General features: G+C 50.2%; 3 protein-coding genes across 16 annotated transcripts in view; 2 read left to right on the top strand and 1 right to left on the bottom strand.

Annotated features, from left to right (window-relative positions):
• Tmem8b (transmembrane protein 8B) overlaps positions 1-4,407 on the bottom strand; it is a 28,950-nt gene extending 24,543 nt beyond the window's left edge. Inside the window, exons 1-2 of one of the 6 annotated variants that reach the window (XM_063287726.1) lie at positions 4,162-4,293; positions 3,321-3,399 (exon numbers count right to left, since the gene is read on the bottom strand). Coding sequence is in view for 2 of the 6 variants with exons in the window: in NM_001427449.1 (NP_001414378.1) it covers positions 3,321-3,846 (526 nt within the window). In the remaining 4 variants the exon portion in view is untranslated. 6 annotated transcript variants of the gene reach the window in all.
• Fam221b (family with sequence similarity 221, member B) lies at positions 4,306-13,527 on the top strand. Of its 9 annotated transcripts, none has more exons than XM_008763669.4 (7): positions 4,306-4,714; positions 6,700-7,612; positions 7,753-7,911; positions 12,376-12,486; positions 12,661-12,858; positions 12,970-13,089; positions 13,451-13,527. In XM_008763669.4, the coding sequence occupies exons 1-7, from the start codon at positions 4,682-4,684 to the stop codon at positions 13,486-13,488; spliced, it is 1,572 nt and encodes a 523-aa protein (XP_008761891.1). In that variant the 5' UTR covers positions 4,306-4,681; the 3' UTR covers positions 13,489-13,527. The 9 variants fall into 9 exon arrangements, 5 of the variants coding, with proteins under 5 accessions (XP_008761891.1, XP_017448761.1, XP_038965507.1 ...); XM_017593272.3 differs by having other exon boundaries at positions 6,700-7,618; positions 7,768-7,911; NM_001013934.2 differs by having other exon boundaries at positions 4,508-4,714; positions 7,768-7,911.
• Positions 13,528-17,006: 3,479 nt separating this feature from the next.
• Positions 17,007-19,262, top strand: Hint2 (histidine triad nucleotide binding protein 2). The gene is made up of 5 exons (NM_001107955.2): positions 17,007-17,087; positions 18,445-18,585; positions 18,691-18,795; positions 18,901-18,973; positions 19,076-19,262. The coding sequence occupies exons 1-5, from the start codon at positions 17,007-17,009 to the stop codon at positions 19,165-19,167; spliced, it is 492 nt and encodes a 163-aa protein (NP_001101425.2). The 3' UTR covers positions 19,168-19,262.
• The last annotated feature ends 701 nt before the right edge of the window (positions 19,263-19,963 follow it).

Raw genomic sequence — 19,963 nt, 5'->3', positions numbered from 1 at the left:
AGGTGGTTATCTCTAGCTGAAATGCTGATTCCCTGATCACTGTTGTCAGGAGCGGAGCCAGGGTGGGCAGGAAAGGCCTAGGCAGACAAGCACATGAGGATGAGTGGAAGCCACTGGCCAGAGAGGCTCAAAGGCCATGACAGCACCAAAGGAAGGACGGCTGTTCCATAGCTCATATGATAGGAGAGGGTGCTCCAACATGCAGACAAACTGTCCCCACATACGCTGTGCGTTCGCTCTCTCTCTTGTACTCTCTCTCTCCCTTTCTGTTCCCTCCCCCATCCCCCTCTCCCTCCCCCTCTCCCTTCTTCAGAACAGTTCCAAAGAAGCCCAGGAATATATCCCCGAACGGATAAAAAGCTGGGGAAACTCAAGCATCTTCAAGACAGAGTAGAGAGAGGTTGGAGGGAGGGCCCTCAGCTACACAAGAAACACCTGTAAGGCTTACCTAATCCGATGATCTCTACCTCTGGAGATGGGAGCAATGACCCCCCAAAACAAGGTATTTAAAGTAACAGAGATGGAGCAGCAGGGAAAAGGTGGCCGCTGAAGGAGTGTGCTAAAGAGGCACACTCAAGAGGTGAGGACTTAAATGAGTGGAAGCCGCTGGCCAGAGTGGCTCAAAGGCCATGACAGCATCAAAGGAAAGACTGCTGTTCCAACCAGATGATCAATTTCAACAAGAAAAAGGGCCGCCCTGAAAGCTGAGCACTGCCCAGGCGCACAGGGAGGCTCAGAACTGAACTCAGACGAAGTGCGGCGGACTAAGTAATGGAGAAGACAGCTAGGGAGCCTGCCTCTCACAACGGGGAGCAGAGGACCAACACTGAATAGCCTTGAAGACTATTGTTGTGGAAAATAAGGGCTCTGGAGCGCCCTCTGCTGGGGTTAGGGAAGGGATGCTCCTCCTAAAGCTAGTACCAGACAAGCACAAAGAGTTTGCTTTTGGCCTGGAGAATCTGGACCTGCCTAAGCCAACCTCAACAAAGCAGGGGCTATGGGGGATCACAAGATGTACTACTTGCTGGAAAAGGAGTGAAGAGCAGCTTAGAAATTTGGGGGAAATGTAGAAGGAGTTGGAGGCAGGGTGGATCCTTGGGAAACAGTCCTCTCCACCTCATGCCTTGATTTGGAATTTTAACAGGGCCTACCAGAACCATGTCCCAGGGAAAGCATGTCTATGCAAGTCTAAATGAGCCTGTCCTGACGTCCCTTCTACAATAACGTGAAAGTGCTTCTTCACAACCTAAGTCGTGTGTGTGTGTGTGTGTGCGTGTGTGCGTGTATGTGTGCGTGTGTGTGTGTGAGTGTGTGTGTGTGTGTGTGAGCAAAACCAAAACCAAAAGCTAACTGCCAGCTGCTTCTGCAAGTGTCAAACCTGCCCTGTAGACAAAATAAATGTCCCCTTCATCCTGGGTCCTTCCTTCCAAAAGACTGGGTGGACGGATGAGTAAGAAGCTCTCAAGGTCCAGGGAGATGATCAGTGGGTAAGAAAATTTGCTATGAGAACCTGAGTTGAAATCCCCAATACCCACATTTGAAGAAGGAAGAGGAAGGAAGAGGAGAAGGAAAAAGAGGAGGAGGGAGGAGGACAAAGGAGGGGGGAGGAAGAGGGAGGAGGAGGACAGAGGAGGAAGAAGGAGGAAGAGGAGGGAGGAGGAGGTTGTCTACCATGACCACACATGCCTGTGCATGTACAATAAAGGCAGGTGGGTGACAGGAGCTTTGGGTTCAATGATAGTCTCCAGGGAATAAAGTAGCCTCTAGCCTCAGTAAATACACACACGATGTACACATTCACACACACACACACACACACACACACACACACACACACACCCCTAACACTTCCTTCCAGCCTAGGAACTACCTGCTTCTAAAAGTAGCACTTTGGTTATGTGTTCACCAGAGGAACAGGCCAAGCTGAGAAGTGTGTGGGCCATACAACGCTTCCTCACCTTCACACAATCATATACGCACCCCAAAGACATATTGGCTCACGTACATTCAGATACAATACATGTCACCAATATGTCACCATGAATACATGGCACACACGCACCATTCCCAGGTCCCTGCTACACACACAAGTTCTTGGTACCCACGCATCTCTGCAGACTGTGGCCCTAGGGCGGCACTGATCTCAGCCCTGGACATTGAGCAGGCCCACTGAGATCACAGAAATCCTCCTCCACCCACAGCTGTGGCTAGCTGTTATGGCCAAAAGCCGTGAGACAATCTCCATTCTTGCTACAGAGCCACTCAGCAAAGGTGGCTTGGGCTGAGGCCATGAACACTAACCATTTCATGACAGGGCCATTAGCCCCTTAGGCTAGGACCCTCTCTGCTTCTCTCACTCCAAGCATTAAGAGCCTGGACCACTCTACCACCTAACCAAGTGACTTCCTGGACTAGATGATGCCTGTAGGTTGGCGCCTGGCAAGTGGGAAACAGTTTATGAAAGAGATTATGCTTTGGGCCAACGGAGGGATACTTCAATCAAGTATTGTAGTCAGAGGAAGAGGGGAAGGAGACAACCAATGTGTCATAGGAATTAGGAAACCTTGTTTCTAGCCCCACTATAGTCATTTTTGTATAATGCAACTTTGAGCAAACTGCTCCCTCGCTGAGCCAGTTTCCCCATCTGTAGAATTGTGCCCAGGTTCAGTCATGCTTTAAAAGTATCAAGAACTACCCTAGCCCAGTGATGCTTGCTGGGAAAAGACCCAGCACAAGAAGAACGTTCATTATAATGGCAAATAACCCATGGCCATCTATTTAATGCAACATATTATCTTTTTTAGCCCCCCCCCTTAAAAATGTGTTTGTTATCTCAAAGGTTTAGGCTACAATGTCTCCATGTCTCAGGCTACAATAGAGGCTTCTAAAGTGGGACTAGGTCATCTCCATAAAACTTTGGAAAAACAAAAGGAAGAGAGCCCCCAAGACTTCCCAGGGAAAGACAGGTTCAAGGAGTCAGACTAGACACCGGGAAAGGAGATCTCCCAGTCTCTTGAGGTCTATTAGCCACCTGCTGAACTACCTGAGAGCTTCTGTCTTACCCACTCTTGAAGGCTGCCAATTCATCTCTGTTAAGCCCATTTCTCGCCCTTATCCACACAACCACCACCACCACCACCACCACCACCACCACCACCACCTGCCACCACCACCACCACCACCACCACCTGCCACCACCACCACTCACCACTGCTGAGGCCACTTCTTCCTCAGTGACCAAGCTCACCAAGTCCCACCTCTCCTGACTCTTTCCAAACCAACCCTCCCTGGAACACTGTCCCTTCCACTTCTGCACTCACCAGCCCCTGGACCAAGGACAGAAAACAGCAACAGCAGCAATAGGGCTGGTGGCAGCTGGAGCCCAGACCTGAGTCGAGGCTGGGAGAGGGGCAGAGTATGAGATAGGCGGGGGCCCAGTGGAAGAGACTTGGGCAAACACAGAGAGGGGGGCAAAGACTGAGCTATTGGGTGGCGCTGAACTGAGCACCGGGGCTCAAACAAGGGCAGGAGGTGTGATGGAAGGAGTGGGTGTGATGGAGACGGAATCAAGGGCTGGGGCTGGGCTAGGGGCTTAAGCAAACGTTGGGAATGGGACAGGGGCAGATGCTGGGCTGGGAATTGTGACAAGGGGTGGAACAAGGGCCGAGGCGGAGATAGCGGCCAGGCTGGGGACAGGGACCGGGGTTGGAATGGGGAACTGGACCTGGGCATTCGCTGGGACACTGGCCTGGGCCTGGACAGGTTTGGGAAGCGGGACGAGGGCGTGGCTGGAGGCCAAGGCTGAGATTGGGATAGGATGAGGGGCCGGGACAAGGGCTGGGCCATGGCCCGGGGCGGGGGCGGGGCCGGCCAGGCCAGCACGGGACGCTCTTAGAGCTGACCCGCGGCTCCGCTCCCCACCCCCGGGGGGTGGCCTCTGGCGTCCTCGCGGGCTCGGGGCTGGGACCGGGACCTGGGGAGGAGTTCAGGCCTGGGCGACTCCGGGCTGCGCTGAACCGGCGATAAGCAGGCCCCGCGGCGGCCTCGGCATGACGTTCTCCTGGCGCTCCGCCCCGCGCCCCATCGATTGGTCCCTCTCAGCAAAGCCCGCCCCTACCCAATTCTATTGGCCTCTAACTGAAGCCCTGCCGCGCTGCCTACCTGAGAGCCTCTGTCTCACCCTAACCACCCAGCCGGGGTGACCTCTCAGGTCTACAACGTCCCGGGAACGTCGCTCACACATCGTGATACAGGAACCTTCCAGAAATTCACAAAACCAGGCTCCTCTCGGGCCATGTTCCTCCCATTCCTATGTTTGCACAGCCTACAGAGACTCACTCAACTCTGATCCCAACTAGATCCAAAGCAGCCCTCAGCCACGCAGATGACCAGAAAACTTCTGTTGCCCGGGAGACTACTTGGTATTTCTGTTGCTCCGGTGATCGAAGCCTGCCCTGGGTTCTAGAGCACATCCTTCATTTGGCCCCGGACCTCTCCTACCCTTTACTGCCCTTCGTCAACTCGGGCCAGAGTCCCTTTGCTGCAGGTGCCCAAGTCTCCCCAAACAAACATAACACAACAAGGTCTCTCACTTACCACCTACAGTCTGGCTCAGCAGCAAAACCATTCCCTAGGTCAGGATCAATACTTCCCCCTCAAACCCAGCTAAAGATCCTGACCTATGGACTTGGAACCACCAGGCCTAAGCCCAGAGGTATGTAGTTTTTCCAATAGCCCTCCACCCCAACCCTTTACTCCACTCCCTTTCCTAACACCGTCTGTCCTTCCCCACACATCTTCACCCACTTTCTCATTATCCTACCTCTGCCCCTTTCCTAATTTGTCCTCTTTACAAAGACTCCAGTGAAAGTAATTACTTTAAAAAAAAAAAACGTTCATTTTATTTTATGTGTATGGGTGTGTTTGCCTGCGTGTATATCCGTACACCACATGTGTACAATGCCTGTGGAGGCCAGGAGAGAGGAGTCAGAGCCCTTGAGACTAGAACAGACTGTTGTGAGTTGCCATGTGGATGTTGGGGATTAAACCCAGGTCTTCTGCTAAGAGATCTCTCGAAGAAGCTTAAGACACAATATCTTAAGGTATCTGCTGCAGTCTCTGAAGCGCAGGGTAAACTACAGATCAGTGGAACACAGGACCCTCAAGTTACAAATGATGACAGATGTGCAGATGGCAGAGTCTGTTTTGGAAGCCCTAGTGGTGGCACTGGCCTGTAATCCCAGTTCTTGGGAAGCAGAGGCAGGAGAATTATTGCCAGTTCAAAGCCCAGCTTGGTCCAAATTCTAGGTCAGCCAGGGCTATATAGTGCTCCATGATAGAGCACCTTAGTAGCATATAAAGGCCCTCAGGTCATTCCTTAGCACTCGAAAGGGTCCTGGGACGGTGACTTGCATGCGAGAGCCAAGAGGCTTGGATGTAATTCATTAGGCTGGTTCAGAAGGTTTTGTGTGTTCAAGAGATCTTGCTGGAGTAGGAAAGAGAGCTTCCCTCTTGGATCTTTCTAGGGTAAATTCTGCATCCTCCCTTTTCACGGCATCCTGGAGATAAGCCATCCGTTCTGTCCCAGTGTGTTACATTACCTCTCTCCCAAGCTCATCTGGATCCAATGAGCACATGGTGCCTGAGTAAGGCTTAGTTCCGGCTGTTTATAAAATGTGTCCTGAATGAAAGGCTGAGTGCATGAATATGCTGGGGGAGAGGGCGGGAGGGTCGACGGTACTATACAGCCAGGCAGAAGATAATGAGAACATGAATGAACTGGGGGGGAGGGGGATGAGAAAGAGAGAGATAGGGGGGGGGAGAGAGAGAGAGAGAGAGAGAGAGAGAGAGAGATTTGGGGAGTATTTGGAAGATTGGGAGTGGTTCTAGTTGCAGATGGCACTACAGAAGACTAGAGTGATACATGCATTTCCAAGTTTGAAGCCTGTGGGACTTCCCGTTGGAAATACCTAGTATGGCGTACCTAAAGCGCAAGGGAACAATGAGATCTGAGTTAGAGATGCAGATGTAGAAGCCAGAGGCAGCCAGGCCTGGCGATACACGTTTAAAATGCCATCCTCGTGAGGATGGGGCCGGAGTCCTATAAGGTGTTCAGAAAGAGCCCGGGCTACATAGAAACCTGGTCCGGGCTATAAGGCCTTCAAAAGAAAGAGAGGGGAGAGAGAGGTAGGAGGGAGCGCAAGTGGACACAGCAGGTAGTTGGAAGTAGTTGAAACCTTGAACATAGATGAGATTAAGGGAGGAGGCTGGTACCCCTGGGCAAAAAGTGTGTGTACTGTGGCATTCCCCTGCGCTCTTGGACGTCAACCCCACTCAGGCATTCCGCCACACTCTGCACTTGGACTGGCAAAGTGCAAGGGGCTCCCTCCTGGGGAATGGTCCCCTGATACCATCTCCTGATGAGATTCTGACCTCTTCTGTCGTTCTGTCTTCAAATTCCAGCTCCCTGCCAACCTACAATAGTATGCCATGGGGGACGGGGAGAGGGGTGGGGTAGTACATGAGAGACCTTCCTGGCACTGCACCCTGAAAGTCAGACTTCTTTCTTCCTTCTAATGCCTTAGGTGCACTAATCATTTTTTCCTTCTCCTGTACCATCTGTAAACCCTGGGGCTCTGCTCTGACTTGCAGACCCTTTAGCCCCAGCCTAATGGAGACTGTACCTTATTCTGCCACTAGATGGAAGCAGATAAGACCTCAGAAGGCCCTCCGGCCACTCAGGATGCAAAGAAACACCCTTCTTTAACAGTCCCCCATGCTGAAGACTTGCCTGAGGCCACTACCCCTGAAAGTCCCCCGCACCTTTTGAGCTCACAGGAGTATTTCCAGCCTCCAAAAGTCCACTCTAAAACATATCCTTCCCTCGATCTTGGCACCAAGGACTCTGAGGACCTCCAGGATCCTTCTGTCTCTGAAACGCCTTTAAAGTTGGATACTGCCAATCTTCCTTCCACACCATCTCAATCGTCTGCCCAGTCTGTGATCTCCCTAGAAAGAGCCATCTCTAAGATCCCTTTGGATGATTTCATCTATGAGAATTCTATCTCTGAAGTCCAAGAAGAACCTCTTCCGCTCTCACCAACCACCGATATCTCTAAGTATGAGTATCCTATCTCCGACGTCCAAGAAGAACCTCTTCTGCTCTCACCAACCACCAATATCTCTAAGTATGAGGATTCTATCTCCGACGTCCAAGAAGAACCTCTTGAGGACACACCAACAGCCGATATCTCTGAGACTGAGTATTCTATCTCCGACGTCCAAGAAGAACCTCTTGAGCCCCCACCAACAGCCGATATCCCTGAGAGTGAGGATTATATCTCCGATGACCACGAAGAACCTCTTGAGCCCCCACCAACAGCTGATATCCCTGAGTCCTCCTATGAGTTTATCTCTGATAAAGTCCCACAGACCCAGGTCCCTGAATCTGAGCCCTTTCCAAAGCACTCCGTTCCAGAACCTTCCGCCCAAGCCAAGGAGGCCGCATCTGCAGACGAAGAGGAAGCAGAGGAAGAAGAGCTGACAGGGGGCACTAGTAAGACTGCTGCGGCCGGATCTGAGCATCATGCGAGGAAGAAGAAGGAGAAAAGAGGTGGCGGTAACTGTTCCTACCTCTCCCCTGTTCCTGTGGCTTTGGCACTACCTTCGATTTACCCAGAAGTGGGGGACTGGGTTACTCTCGAGTATGAGTCCTCAGTCTTAAGGCCCTTTCTCTCCCCTCTGGTTACTCAGCCCCTCCCTTCCCAGGTTGTGAAAGCCGCCCAGTGGTCCCTGCTAAGCGGGCAGAGCTGGTGGAAATGGCTAAGGCAATGCACAGAAAGCAGTTTGATGATCAGGTGAACGATCTTTTCCAATGGGAGAAGAATTCATCCCTGAAGGCCATCCAGACAGGTGAGCCCAGGTGGCCTTCTAGAGGCCTATCGCAGGCCCACGGACAGCTTCCAATCCAACAGATTTGGGAACCTGCCTCTTCAGTGTGGAAATGGCCATGCCACCTGCCTGGAAACTGGAAGGGGAGCAGGTGGGCTATCCTGGAAAGAACAGTGGAGATTTCATATGAGGTCCGAGTAGCAATAGATAGGAGTACTAAAGTAACTAAAGTTGTTCCCAACAGAAGAGTCGGAGGCCAGCCCCAAATACAGTACCTTGATAGTCTAGACCAGGGCAACCCTAAGGTCCCAGGACCTTGGACAGTTTCTAGGAACCTTGTCCCCATATGAATATGTCAAAAAGATTTTGGTCCTTTATTCCACTCCACTGCTAAATTCATGAGCATGAGTACCCTAAACCCTGGAGGGGTCCTTTCTATTCAAATCTTCTATAAGGATAACCTTGAACTTCCGAGCCTCCTGCTTCTCCCTCCTGAGTGCTGGGGTTACGTGTGTGTGCCCACAGCTGGCTTTACGTGGTGCTGGGGTTTGGGGTGTGCTGGACAAGCACATTGCCCACTGAGCTATATCCCCAGTGCAAGGAGAACTCCTTACAGTCTTGTGAGTGGAAGCAGCATCTCTGTAATGGGTGTGTAGATGAGCCATGTAAACACGGGGCACACTATGTGTAAGTATGTCTGCCTGTGCTCCTGGGTTTCACAATCTATAGGGATTATTAATCTCAGTAAGAGGGCCACTCTGATCCCCTGGGATTCTGGACTTTCTAGGTGAATTCAGTAGATAGCACCACATCTGCTTGAGCCTTCGTACTTCTGCTCATGGTTACGATGGAAATGTGTCAACAAGGTTAAGATACAGAGACAACTAGGACATCCTATATCCTGTCTTCCTTCACGTGATTTATCCAGCCCCACTTCCACCCATGGATCCTCTCCCCTTCATCCCTATTTTTTTTAAGGTTCTCAACTTTATTACTGGACAAACACCCTAATTTAGACACAAGCAAGTCTCCAGGTTAAAAATGTTGAACTCCATCCAATAGGATGGCTCGACGACCACAATGAGTATAAACCCTCAGCCTTGCCGTTGTGTGGATCCTTACAGACCCAGCTTCGTTCCCCTCCGGTGTCTTCTCCTAGAGGTGTGCCTGATTATGTTACCAGCTTTCATCCGAATCCACTGAGGAATAGGACGACTTTGCTTTTGTTTCTTGGCAGGAATCGCTTGATTCTGAAAGTCTTGTGAGACGGCATGGCGAGAAGCCCACTCGGACATAGTGCACAGGATGGCGGAGGAAAGGAGAAGGGCGTCTCTATTATTTTTAAAGTCTCATTTGTTTCAGGGTTTCCACGGGTAGCGAAATCTCTGTTTAGTTAGCATCTAACACTGCTTCTTTCTTTGTTTTTTTGTGGTTTTTTTTTTGTTTTTGTTTTGTTTTTTGCAAATTCAGGTTCTGTCCAGTCCCTTTTTTGCTCTTTTAGAGCCTCCTGTCCACCCCTTACTATTTAGCATCTCTAACTCTCTTCTTGGTTTTAAATGTCTGTTTTCCTGCATAAACAAATGGTTTGTGCACTTAATCCTACACTAAGCTGTCTGAGGTCTGTATCCTTCTGATGTTGAAGACCTTGGTTCAAGACTCCCTAAGACTCTATGTGGTGTGCAGAGAGATGTGAAATGTGAGCTCTTCCTAAGTTCTTCTTTCAACACTTATTATACGCCAACCATATCCAAGCACTGAGTTTCGGTTGTGCAAGCAGTGGGACAAGAAAGGCCTCAAGGATAAAACTGTCCCTCAATCGCACAGTGAGACCCTGTCTCAAAAACAAAACCAAGATCTCTCAGATAATGTGCACTCTAGTAAGCAAGGCCGATAAGTAAAATGGCAATTATAATTTAGGCCAACAAATTGCTATGCTCAGGGTTCTGCAGGGACAGAGGAAAGAGGCACCTACTTTTGGTGCTAGACTAAAAAGCATTGGAAAGAAAGACTGACAGAGTTAATATCTGTAAGGGGATAAGGAACAGTCAGGCTGGGTGTGCTGCACTTGGAAGGCTGAGGCAGGAGGATCACACCTTTGAGGATATCGCTGTCTGTATGGTGAGTTCCAGGCCCAGCCTAGATGGCATAGCAAAAAGAGCCTAGCAGAATAGAAATTTAAGTAAAACGAACGGATTTGACAAGACAAGAGATCTTAGAGGGCTGCAGTGTTTTGCCTGGGGTAAGAATGTTGGGGGGCTGGGGATTTTGCTCAGTGGTAGAGCGCTTACCTAGGAAGCGCAAGGCCCTGGGTTCGGTCCCCAGCTCCGAAAAAAAGAACCAAAAAAAAAAAAATGTTGGTGGGGTCCCTAGCTCAGCTCTGGAAATACAGAACCGCGCAGGCGTCTTTGTGCCCACGTGAATGAGTCACTGTCACATCCCAAGGGCACCTGAGAATCACCAAAATACTTTAAATAGGACAATGACACGCACATCTGTGCTTTTAAATGGCCACTTTGGCAGCAGAATAGACTGCAGATGGCAAGACCGGACACAGGAAGACCACACTGAAACACCAGTGGTAATCAAGGACCTTGCTGGGTGAAGCGGGAGAGACACAGATAGAGAAGGAAGAGCTGATGATTGGATGGCTGGATGTGCAGAATGAGTTGAGAAAGATGAACTACCTGGAGTGACATTTGGCTTAAGTGTCTGCCTGGACGAACAGGGTGCCTGAAACAGCAGGCGTGAGCACAAAGCTCGTGAGCTGAGGGCCAACAGCCTCCTCTGCCTGCCTAGTCCACTTCTGACCAGAAGTGAGTTTGGAACCAGCGAATGGAACCCAGAGCTGGATCCCAACTTTCCCACATTAGGGCATAGAATAGAGTAAGACGGCATTAGAATCTGAGGGATTCTCTCCAGCCTCTCCTCATACTTTTCATCTGAACGCTGGCTGGTTACTGATTCCCACACTCGTGCTTAGACTGGCCGAGCTTTGAGCTTCGCATGGACTCAGGCTCATGTAGGCACACCACAAGCTAGGTTTAGCTTTCGTAGAGTTCAGAACGTCTCTGGTAGAGTCCTGGTTCTGTCCACACCCATTGTGACCTTGCTCTCAACCAAACATTCCGGGTAGAGCAGGGACCTGGCACTGCAGACAGACTGCATCAATCCAGAAGCGGCCAAGCCAAAAGACACACCTGAGCAGGTTTTAGACCCTTAGGAATTATGGGTAAGCTAAGAACACCTGGGCTGAGGTGCAGAATTGTGGATTATGCCATGGTAGGAGTTTGTTCAGTCCGTCAGTCAGGAGGTCTATACTCTCTGGCATCTCTTTCACAGCAGGATTAGAAATATAGATTAAAAAATAGAGACCCTTCCCTTGTGACAACTATTAGAAGAGCTGCCGTTTGGGTTGAGACCTCTAACAGGCATGAGTCCTATAGCTACCAGTCCCTCATGGGGACTCAGGCAAGACTCTGAACTAGAAGTTGGGATGGTTTCTGCTCTCATGAAGAAGCAGGAGGCTGTCCAGCTCTCCTGTCACCTCTGCCTAGCCCTGTCCTCGACTTGTGATAGGACTTGCCATGAAGCTGAACTCTTTCAGACACCACGGCTAAAACCAGAATCTTGTAACCGCCTGCTACTGCCCACATTCAGAGATACTGGCTTCCCTTTCCTTTCCAGCCGCTCCTTCCGTTCCTCACAGCTTAGATTATTTTGGTCTTACGGTCATGAATTCTGACGGGGCCCCTTTCTCCTGCTCTCTGGAGAGGCCTCGGCCACCCGCCCCTCTCAGAATCATAGAGGGCATTGGTTACATCACACTAGAGCACAGGGGCATTGCAGAAGTGTCGCCCTGGCCACTGAGGGAGCAGGTATCCCCACCTCCTCTTCACACTAGGTCTGGCCAACTTGCAACCTCCCTCCGGGGTCCTTCACTAGCCATCCTCCTCATGAGCCAATTCCCACCACCTGCTGCCCCCTTGGCCAGTTAGCTTATCTCTTGTTCACCGTCGACACTTCAGAAAGGTTGGACTCTGGCATGGAGAGGGGAGGAGGTAAGAAACCCTATGGTCACAAGGGCCTCGTGTTCACCTCCAACGTTATCTACAATCTTCCCTGCCTCAAAACTGAAGCCTGCCTTCAGTTATCTCTCATAGGCCGATACAGAGTGGATCCCGGGATGGGAAGGGAACCGTTGATTCTTTGAGATAAGAAAATTAAAAAAAAGGGGTTGGGGATTTAGCTCAGTGGTAGAGCGCTTGCCTAGGAAGCGCAAGGCCCTGGGTTCGATCCCCAGCTCCGAAAAAAAGAACCAAAAAAAAAAAGAAAATTAAAAAAAAATAATGAAAGTAAGAACCAGAGGTGGGCAGGGTGAGGTGGTGAGTTCCCAACCCCCCACTCCAGGGGACCCATCTGAACACTTGTAGGGAGTTGAGGACTTTTTCCTTTTTCACTCTTCCCTACTACTCCCTCTATACGTAGGTATCTACATTGGCTGGCGCTGCCCACATTATTTATGGGACTGTTTCCGGATAGGAGATGAGTCTAAGTGCTTTTGTGGACATTTGTTGAAAGAACACCAGATCATCTCAGGTAGGAAAGAAGTTACCAGACTCTTGTCAAATACGGAGGGGCTACTGTATTCTGTGTCTTGGAGGGAGAGACAGAGACAGAGATGAATATGAACTGGGGAGAGATCTGCATAGAAAGATCAGGTCCTGCCTGGTGGTGCTGGTTTCTAATGCTCCCCCATCTCCATTCTCCAAGATCTGTCCGTGCCCTGCAGTGTAAGCCAGTGCAGGTGCCTCATGTTTTGTTTCATCCCATCACGCCCGGAGGAGGTGGGTGAGTTCTGGCTCAAGAAACGAGCCACCTTCGACCCCAAGGCCTGGAGGGCCCAATGTCGCTGTAAACACACTCATGAAGAGCACGCAGCCACTGGATCTCATCCCTGCAGGCACCGTGGTAACTTGAGCAAAGGGGTGTTCCAGTGGGGTGAAGGGAATATGGGGTGAAGACAGGTGTGTGGTAAGGAAGAGGCGAGGTACCGTAATTCCTTATATTCTTTTGCCCTAGGCTGTTACTGCAACTCCTTTGAGTCTAATTTCCTCTGTGCGGCTTGCGACCGGCGCTGGGAGGAGCACGAAACTTTCTTTGAGACTGAGGAGACCAAGCGAAGAGGAAAAAGACCTTATGGTGAGGGAACAACAGGGGACAGGGGGCTATGCCAGCATCTGTAAGCAGACAGCCGGGCAGGAAGCCACTCCCACCCTCTCCGTATCCTCTCCAGCCAGGTCTTACGTCCTGCCCACCCTCACACCTGTGTCTGCATGGCTTTCCATCCCCAGGGGCAGACTAGGTGCCTTTTGCAGAGATACCTGCCCTTCAAGATGTCATCTGCACCAACTTTACCCTGAGGCCCTCCAGATGCAGGGTCTCTGGCTGCCCAGTTCCCACTGTAGATTCCTTGCACTCCCTGGCCCAAGCGACCTCCATCCTGACTCTACGTCTGTCCCCCCACACCTGACCCTTTCGCCTCTGCTCTTTCTTCCTCCAGGGACAAACACTGCCAAGAACCGGCACAGGCCCTTCTGAGCTTGGCCACGATCAACAATAAAGTGGAAGCCAATAGAATCTGACCTGGCTCTATATGGAACAGGTAGCATCAAGACTCAGTTTCCAGTCAGCTCCAACTCCAGGCAAGAGATAGCACCGAGCAGAATGAAGGCTGACGCCAGCCATCTTCCCCTATCTGGGCCACATTCAAGCTCCTGGCCTTGACACCAGGAGACTGGCTTCAAGAGAGCCAAAAGCAGAGAGAATAGACTAGGCAGGGGCTTGTTGTGTGGCTGGGTTCCATAAGGCAAAGCCATTGAACTTAGTAGGTCTTTGGAGACGCTGCCATGGTGGAAGGAAACACCAAATACCCACGAATTTGAAGGAGTCTCTTCAAGGAGGTTGGGTAAGAAGTAGAGGAAAGAAATCCGACAACACCCTGAGTGGGCTGTAGATCAAGGTAGCGACTTTTTAAGAAGGAGCAGGGGAGGAGGCCCCTATGCAAAAGGATCCTGAAGGCTGAAGAAGAGAGGAGAGATGCTTGGTGAGACAAGAGCTCAGATGTGGAAGAAAGAGAGTGAGGTTAGGGCAGAGCTTGTGCTCTGATGAAGAGACACTTCACTTGTTTTGTTTTTTTGTTTTTTCTTTTCTTTTTTCGGAGCTGGGGACCGAACCCAGGGTCTTGCGCTTGCTAGGCAAGCGCTCTACCACTGAGCTAAATCCCCAACCTCGACACTTCACTTGTTAAAGCACAAAAGGAAGTGTGAGCTGCAGGGAGTAGAACTCCGAGGTTGCCTTCTGATGATATCTACATTCCCGGTGAAAGGGAACTGGTGGCTCAGTGGGCAGTGGGAGACTGAACAGGAAAGGTGAGCATCAGGAAAGGCTAATGTGGGGGACCAGAGGAAACGGCAGCACATGCAGAGGCCAGGATTCATGTGGATGGAAGTGAGAGTCTGATAGAGAAGAAAGGAAAAGTGTTGATTAGTGGGTGCACATGGCATTCTGTCCGGATAGTGGGGGGAACAAAGGCAAAAGACATGGGACTAAGGAAGTGAAGGGAGATGTCTCAAATGGACAGATTCGACATCAGGGAACAACTGCTAGGTGGTGGGGGCCATCAAAGGGATAAGGAATCTTGTTTGAGGTCCAGGAGCAGGTGTGTGGCATGCGCTGCAGCACAGGGCTCGCAGAACAGGCAGATTGCAGAGAGCAGCTGCAGGTGATGGCGGGTGTTTGGAATAAGGAGTCCAGGTCAGGGTCAAGTTTGAGTCAGGATCAAAATTGTGACTGTTAGGGAGTGACAGAACTCCATAGGTGATTTTATGGCCACAGGATAGTCTGACACTGGTGGGTTTGGGGATGCGAGGTTTCCCCTTTGCCACATCTACAAAACAATCAGTGTTGTCTGCTCTGTGTCAAAATCCAAAGAAATATCCAGCTACAGAGCTCAGCCCTCATCAGATCTCCACCCTCTTGGCATCCCAGCCCCACTTATCTCTTGCCCTTCTCGACTTTCAAGTCTCACATCTAGGGCAAGGTGACCCTACATAGTTAGAAAGGTCATTTGTCTTTGCAAAGGAAGGGATGCAGCCTAGGTTGCTAGGACCCCAGGGCAAAAATCATAAGGTCGAGTATCAACCCTCTGAAGACAGAAGGGTTTTTCTAATAATATAACTATATAAAAGAGACTTGCTAACTCCAGAAGTTTCTCAACGTTGGTTGTATGTGTTGTTGTGATAATCCTATAAAACAAATTTGGTTAATAGAGTTACTGTGATTAGGTCACTGGGGACACAGTGTGTAGCCATTGCAAAGTGTATAAACTACAATAATCTGGAAAACGTAACAAGAAGCATGTCGTTTATTACTGTATATAAAGAGCTTCAGAACAGTGGAACACCAAATACTCAGCAAACAACTGTTGGACATCTATGTATCAGACCATGTGCAAAAACAAAACAGCCTCTACAGATACAATGTTAACTTACATTATTGCGCCAGTCCAGACCTCGCCAGGTGGTGTGTACCTAGGGGGTTGCTGTGTAGACCAGACTGGACTGGAAACCATGAGTGATCCTCCTGCCTCTGCTGCTTAAGGGAAATACTGTGCTTCTTATTTCAAAATATGAAGCAGAAATGGGGAGATGGTTCAATGCTTGAGTGCTTGCTACTCTTTTTTTTTTTTTTCCGGAGCTGGGGACCGAACCCAGGGTCTTGCGCTTGCTAGGCAAGCGCTCTACCACTGAGCTAAATCCCCAACCCCGAGTGCTTGCTACTCTTGCAGAGGACTGAAACTTGGTTCACATCTGGAGGCTCACACCACCTGTATATAACTCCAGCTCTAGGGAATCCCCAGCACCCTCTTCTGGCCTCTGCAGCCACCCATGTGAACATGCGCATAACACCTACACACATACATATACATCTTTAGGGGCTGGAGAAATGGCTAAGCAGTTGATATATACTGATCTTGGAGAGCACTGAAACTCAGCTACCAACATCTACATCAAGTGGTTCCCAACAGCCTGTAACTCCAGCTCCAGGACATCCTATGCCTTATACACCCATGAACACCTGCACACATATGCACATAACTCACAGGCAGTCACACATACACAATTTTTGTATAAAAAATACACACACACATGGGGTTGGGGATTTAGCTCAGTGGTAGAGCGCTTGCCTAGCAAGCGCAAGGCCCTGGGTTCGGTCCCCAGCTCCGAAAAAAAGAAAAAAGAAAAAAAAATACACACACACACACATACACACACAAGCGCAAACATGCCTCACTGAAAATGCCGGATACAGAGACGTCACTGCACACTACTTAAACGAAGTGGAGAAAAAAATGTAATGTATAATATAGCATACATCCTCACCCGCTTAAGAAAAAAAAATGCCCTGAAAACTGCGTGATACTAATGGGAGAGCAAGAACAAGGAAGAAATTACCTTAATTTTTTTTTTATGATGTGGACCTCAGCTTAATTTTTAAAAGATATTTTCATACAATGTTTTAAATCTTTGGAGTGATCTAAAAGCTGGACTTAAGACTAGGTAACTACCCTACAGATTAAAAAGACCGGGTCCCAGTTCACTTTGAGCCCCGCCCATGTGACTTCTGGAGCCAATAAATACCGAATGTCCTCAGAACTCCGCCCTCCTGTCCAATGCGGAGATGTGTCTGCAGTACTTTTGTGCCGCAGGTGGCAAGGCCCCGCCCTCTTCCCCCACTAGTTGGGGTCAGAGCTAAAAGGGACAGGCGGAGAACGAGCAAATCCCGCCCACTCAGGAATCACAACCTATGGTTGGTCAAGGTGGTGAACCTGAGTCCATTAGGAAAATATCCCACCCCTAGGTTTAGTCCTTCCAATGGCATGGGAACGCATCTCTGAGTGAAACTGCGTAGGGACCCAATGGAAAAAGAATTTTCACGCTACCAAACAAAAATTGGCCCTGCGTTCGCAGAGGCAGCCAATGACATGCACAACGGGACCCGCCCCTCCAGCGGTCACGGCCAATGGGGCTGCACCTGCAGGCGACAAACTCGGGAAGATGGCTGCTGCTGTGCTGCTGGCCGTGGGTATGCGCGCCGCGCACAGAACCCTAGCGGCCGCGGGGTCCCGGGGGGCGCAGGTGAGAAGCAGCCAGAGGGACGAGGGGTCTTGCAGGCACTGGCGCGTTCCGGGGCCCGCAGGCGCGGCGCGCAGCCCGGCGGAGCCACTGCCTCTACCAAGGGACAAATTCAGGGACTCTGTGGGCAGGTCCGACTCCAGTCCCCGAGAGAAACGACCGCTTCCGGGAACAGCTGGGGAGTCTCAGTGAGGTGGAGCGGGTGCTGCCATCCGGGCGCCTGCTCCAGGCTGCCTCAACCATGCCCCTTGCAGGAAGTGAGCGCTTCCTTCTGGGAGCTAGCCGGCTGTCTTCCTCGAACTCTGGCCCTATAACGTACACCAGTTTTTGTTCCTTCATCTTCCACCCCACCACCACACGCAGCCGCGATCTAATTTACCCCACCGTTTCTCTTCAGTGTAACACACTGACTCCAGCCCTCTGAACCGGTGGGAAACTAGGATATTCCCACCTCCTATCCCCTCTGTTACAGCCTGGTTCACTTAGCTGAACTCTTACGTAACTCTGCGGATTCACATGACTGGAATTAAAAATCCAGTGTAGAAGCCAAGCATGGTGGCACATTCCTATAATCCCGGCATTTGGGAAACTGAGGCAAGCAGAATTATCACAACTTTGCCAGCTTGGCCTGCAGAGCAACAATAACAGGAAAGCTAGGTGCGCAGTAAGATTTGATACCCAACTTCGATCAACCAGTGTCAGGACAAATGTATTAAAAGCCTAAATTAAGTAATGAGGCTTAAAGATCAGAAAACACATAGTATTAATAAATGGAAACACTAGAGAGCTTCAAGCCCTTTTAGAATGGGACTCAAACCATGCTTCGAAGTTGTCAGGGGATTCATCTGATGTATTCAAGAACAGCTTACCAACTGAGGTCTCAGTGTTGTTTTGCTTGCTTTTGAGGACAGGGTCTTATGTATCCCACATCAGCCTAGAGTTTCTACGTAGCTGATCCTCCAGCCCCCTATCCTAGGTGCTGGAATTAGCACCAGGATGTACAGATGTACAGCTCCAGATGTACATCTCCACACCCAGATGGAGACCTCACTCTTGAAACTGCCATTCTGGGCCTCTTTACTTTTATGGTACAGATTTCTTAGGCACAGTTAAAGGACTCAGTTGCTTCCTAGGTAGGAATTACCACGTGCTCTGTGACCATGTCCACCATCACCTGGCCTACCCTTTGTTGCCCAAGCTCCGAAACCCAGGAATCTTTCCCTGGAGTGGAAGCACTAATGGGTTCATAGAAGAGTGAAGTTACTAACACTCTCAGAGCCCAGCTTCTTCCAATCCCAATTAAGTGTGTGGGAAAATTACTGCCAGCTTTCTCCCTTGGGGTCACCTGCCCCACCCTCAGGTCCGAGGAAATGCAGGTATGTCTGACGGGAGTGAAGTGGCCAAGGCCCAGAAAGCAGTTCCTGGAGGAGCGGCGCCAACCATCTTCTCCCGGATTTTGGACCGGAGCCTCCCAGCTGACATTCTATATGAAGATCAGCAGGTGGGGGTCCCCTTAGGGCCCAGCCCTCTTAAGAATGTCACAGGTGCAGTGGCACCTGATGGCCTGAGGAAGTAACACTGATCTCTCACCTGTCACCGCTCCCAGTGCCTAGTGTTCCGAGATGTAGCCCCTCAGGCTCCTGTGCACTTCCTGGTCATTCCTAGAAAGCCCATTCCTCGAATTAGCCAGGCTGAAGAAGACGACCAACAGGTGAGGCGAACAGGGTCAGTGGCTTGTCTGGGTGGAGCAGTGGATGAAGCTAGTGGTTTGACTCCTATGGGGAGAGCTACCTCTGCCTCTGCCCTCTCCCCTTAGCTTCTAGGACACTTACTCCTCGTGGCCAAGAAGATAGCACAGGCGGAGGGTCTGAAAGATGGGTATCGACTTGGTGAGTGGCTTTTGACCATGAATCCCTATAACTCGATGGTGATCTTTCTTTTGTTTCCAGCCCTCCCGTGACCCTGGTCCCTAACCTCAAGCTCTGTTTCAGTGGTTAACGATGGGAAGATGGGCGCACAATCTGTGTACCACCTGCACATTCACGTACTCGGAGGCCGGCAACTGCAGTGGCCACCTGGTTAAACCTGCCAGCTGCCCTGGGACCGCGGGCCTGGATGCTTGGATGGAGAACCGGAAAAGGGATCCTGTGATGTTAATAAACGTATTTCCCCCTCCGATTTTGCATCCCTGTCTTCAATATGTAACAAATCTATGTCAAAAAGGTGAAAGAAAATTGATTCGGGCCTATGAGCTCTCTTGACCATAGTCAGAATAAAAGATCGTAAGACCCAGTCAGTGGTTAAAGGAGTATATGGCGCAGATCTGCTAGTGTCTAATGGTCCATTCTGGGTCAAACGACTAGGAAAAAAAATAGCAGTAGAAATTTGCCTGGATGACTAGACAGAGACACGTCTATTGTACCATATTCCCTTCCATTTCGCTGTTATCTGCCTCTCTATGTGTGCTAAGGATCGAATCCAGGACCTTGGGCATGCTAAGCAAGCACTCCTACCGAAGACAGCAGCATTCTCATCTCCTATTTCATATATTTTCATCCTTAAACTGTTTAAAATAAAAAAAAAAATACACACTGCTCTTTCAACTTAGGGAATGAACCAAACCGGAGTTCATATTGATGCAATCCTGGGCTTTTCTCCAGTGCATCCCCTAGTCACCTTAGAACTAATCAAGATGGGCATGGAGGCGAGGGAGGGGTCAGATTAGTGGAACGTTAAAAGCCCAGGTGAGGCAGATTGGAGCCGGGACTATTGGAGAGCACCAAGTCTAAAACTTCCGCCGGTGGAAAGTATTTGTTTATTTCTCCTACTGGCCACCCCCAGGTCCGCCCAGCTCTAGTGCGCAGTCTCAACAAGTTGTT

This window comes from Rattus norvegicus, chromosome 5 (genome assembly GCF_036323735.1).
Source record: "Rattus norvegicus strain BN/NHsdMcwi chromosome 5, GRCr8, whole genome shotgun sequence".
In the NCBI taxonomy this organism is placed as follows: domain Eukaryota; kingdom Metazoa; phylum Chordata; class Mammalia; order Rodentia; family Muridae; genus Rattus; species Rattus norvegicus.
Note: the sequence above shows the minus strand (reverse complement) of the source record. Positions and strands in the feature narration are given on the sequence as shown.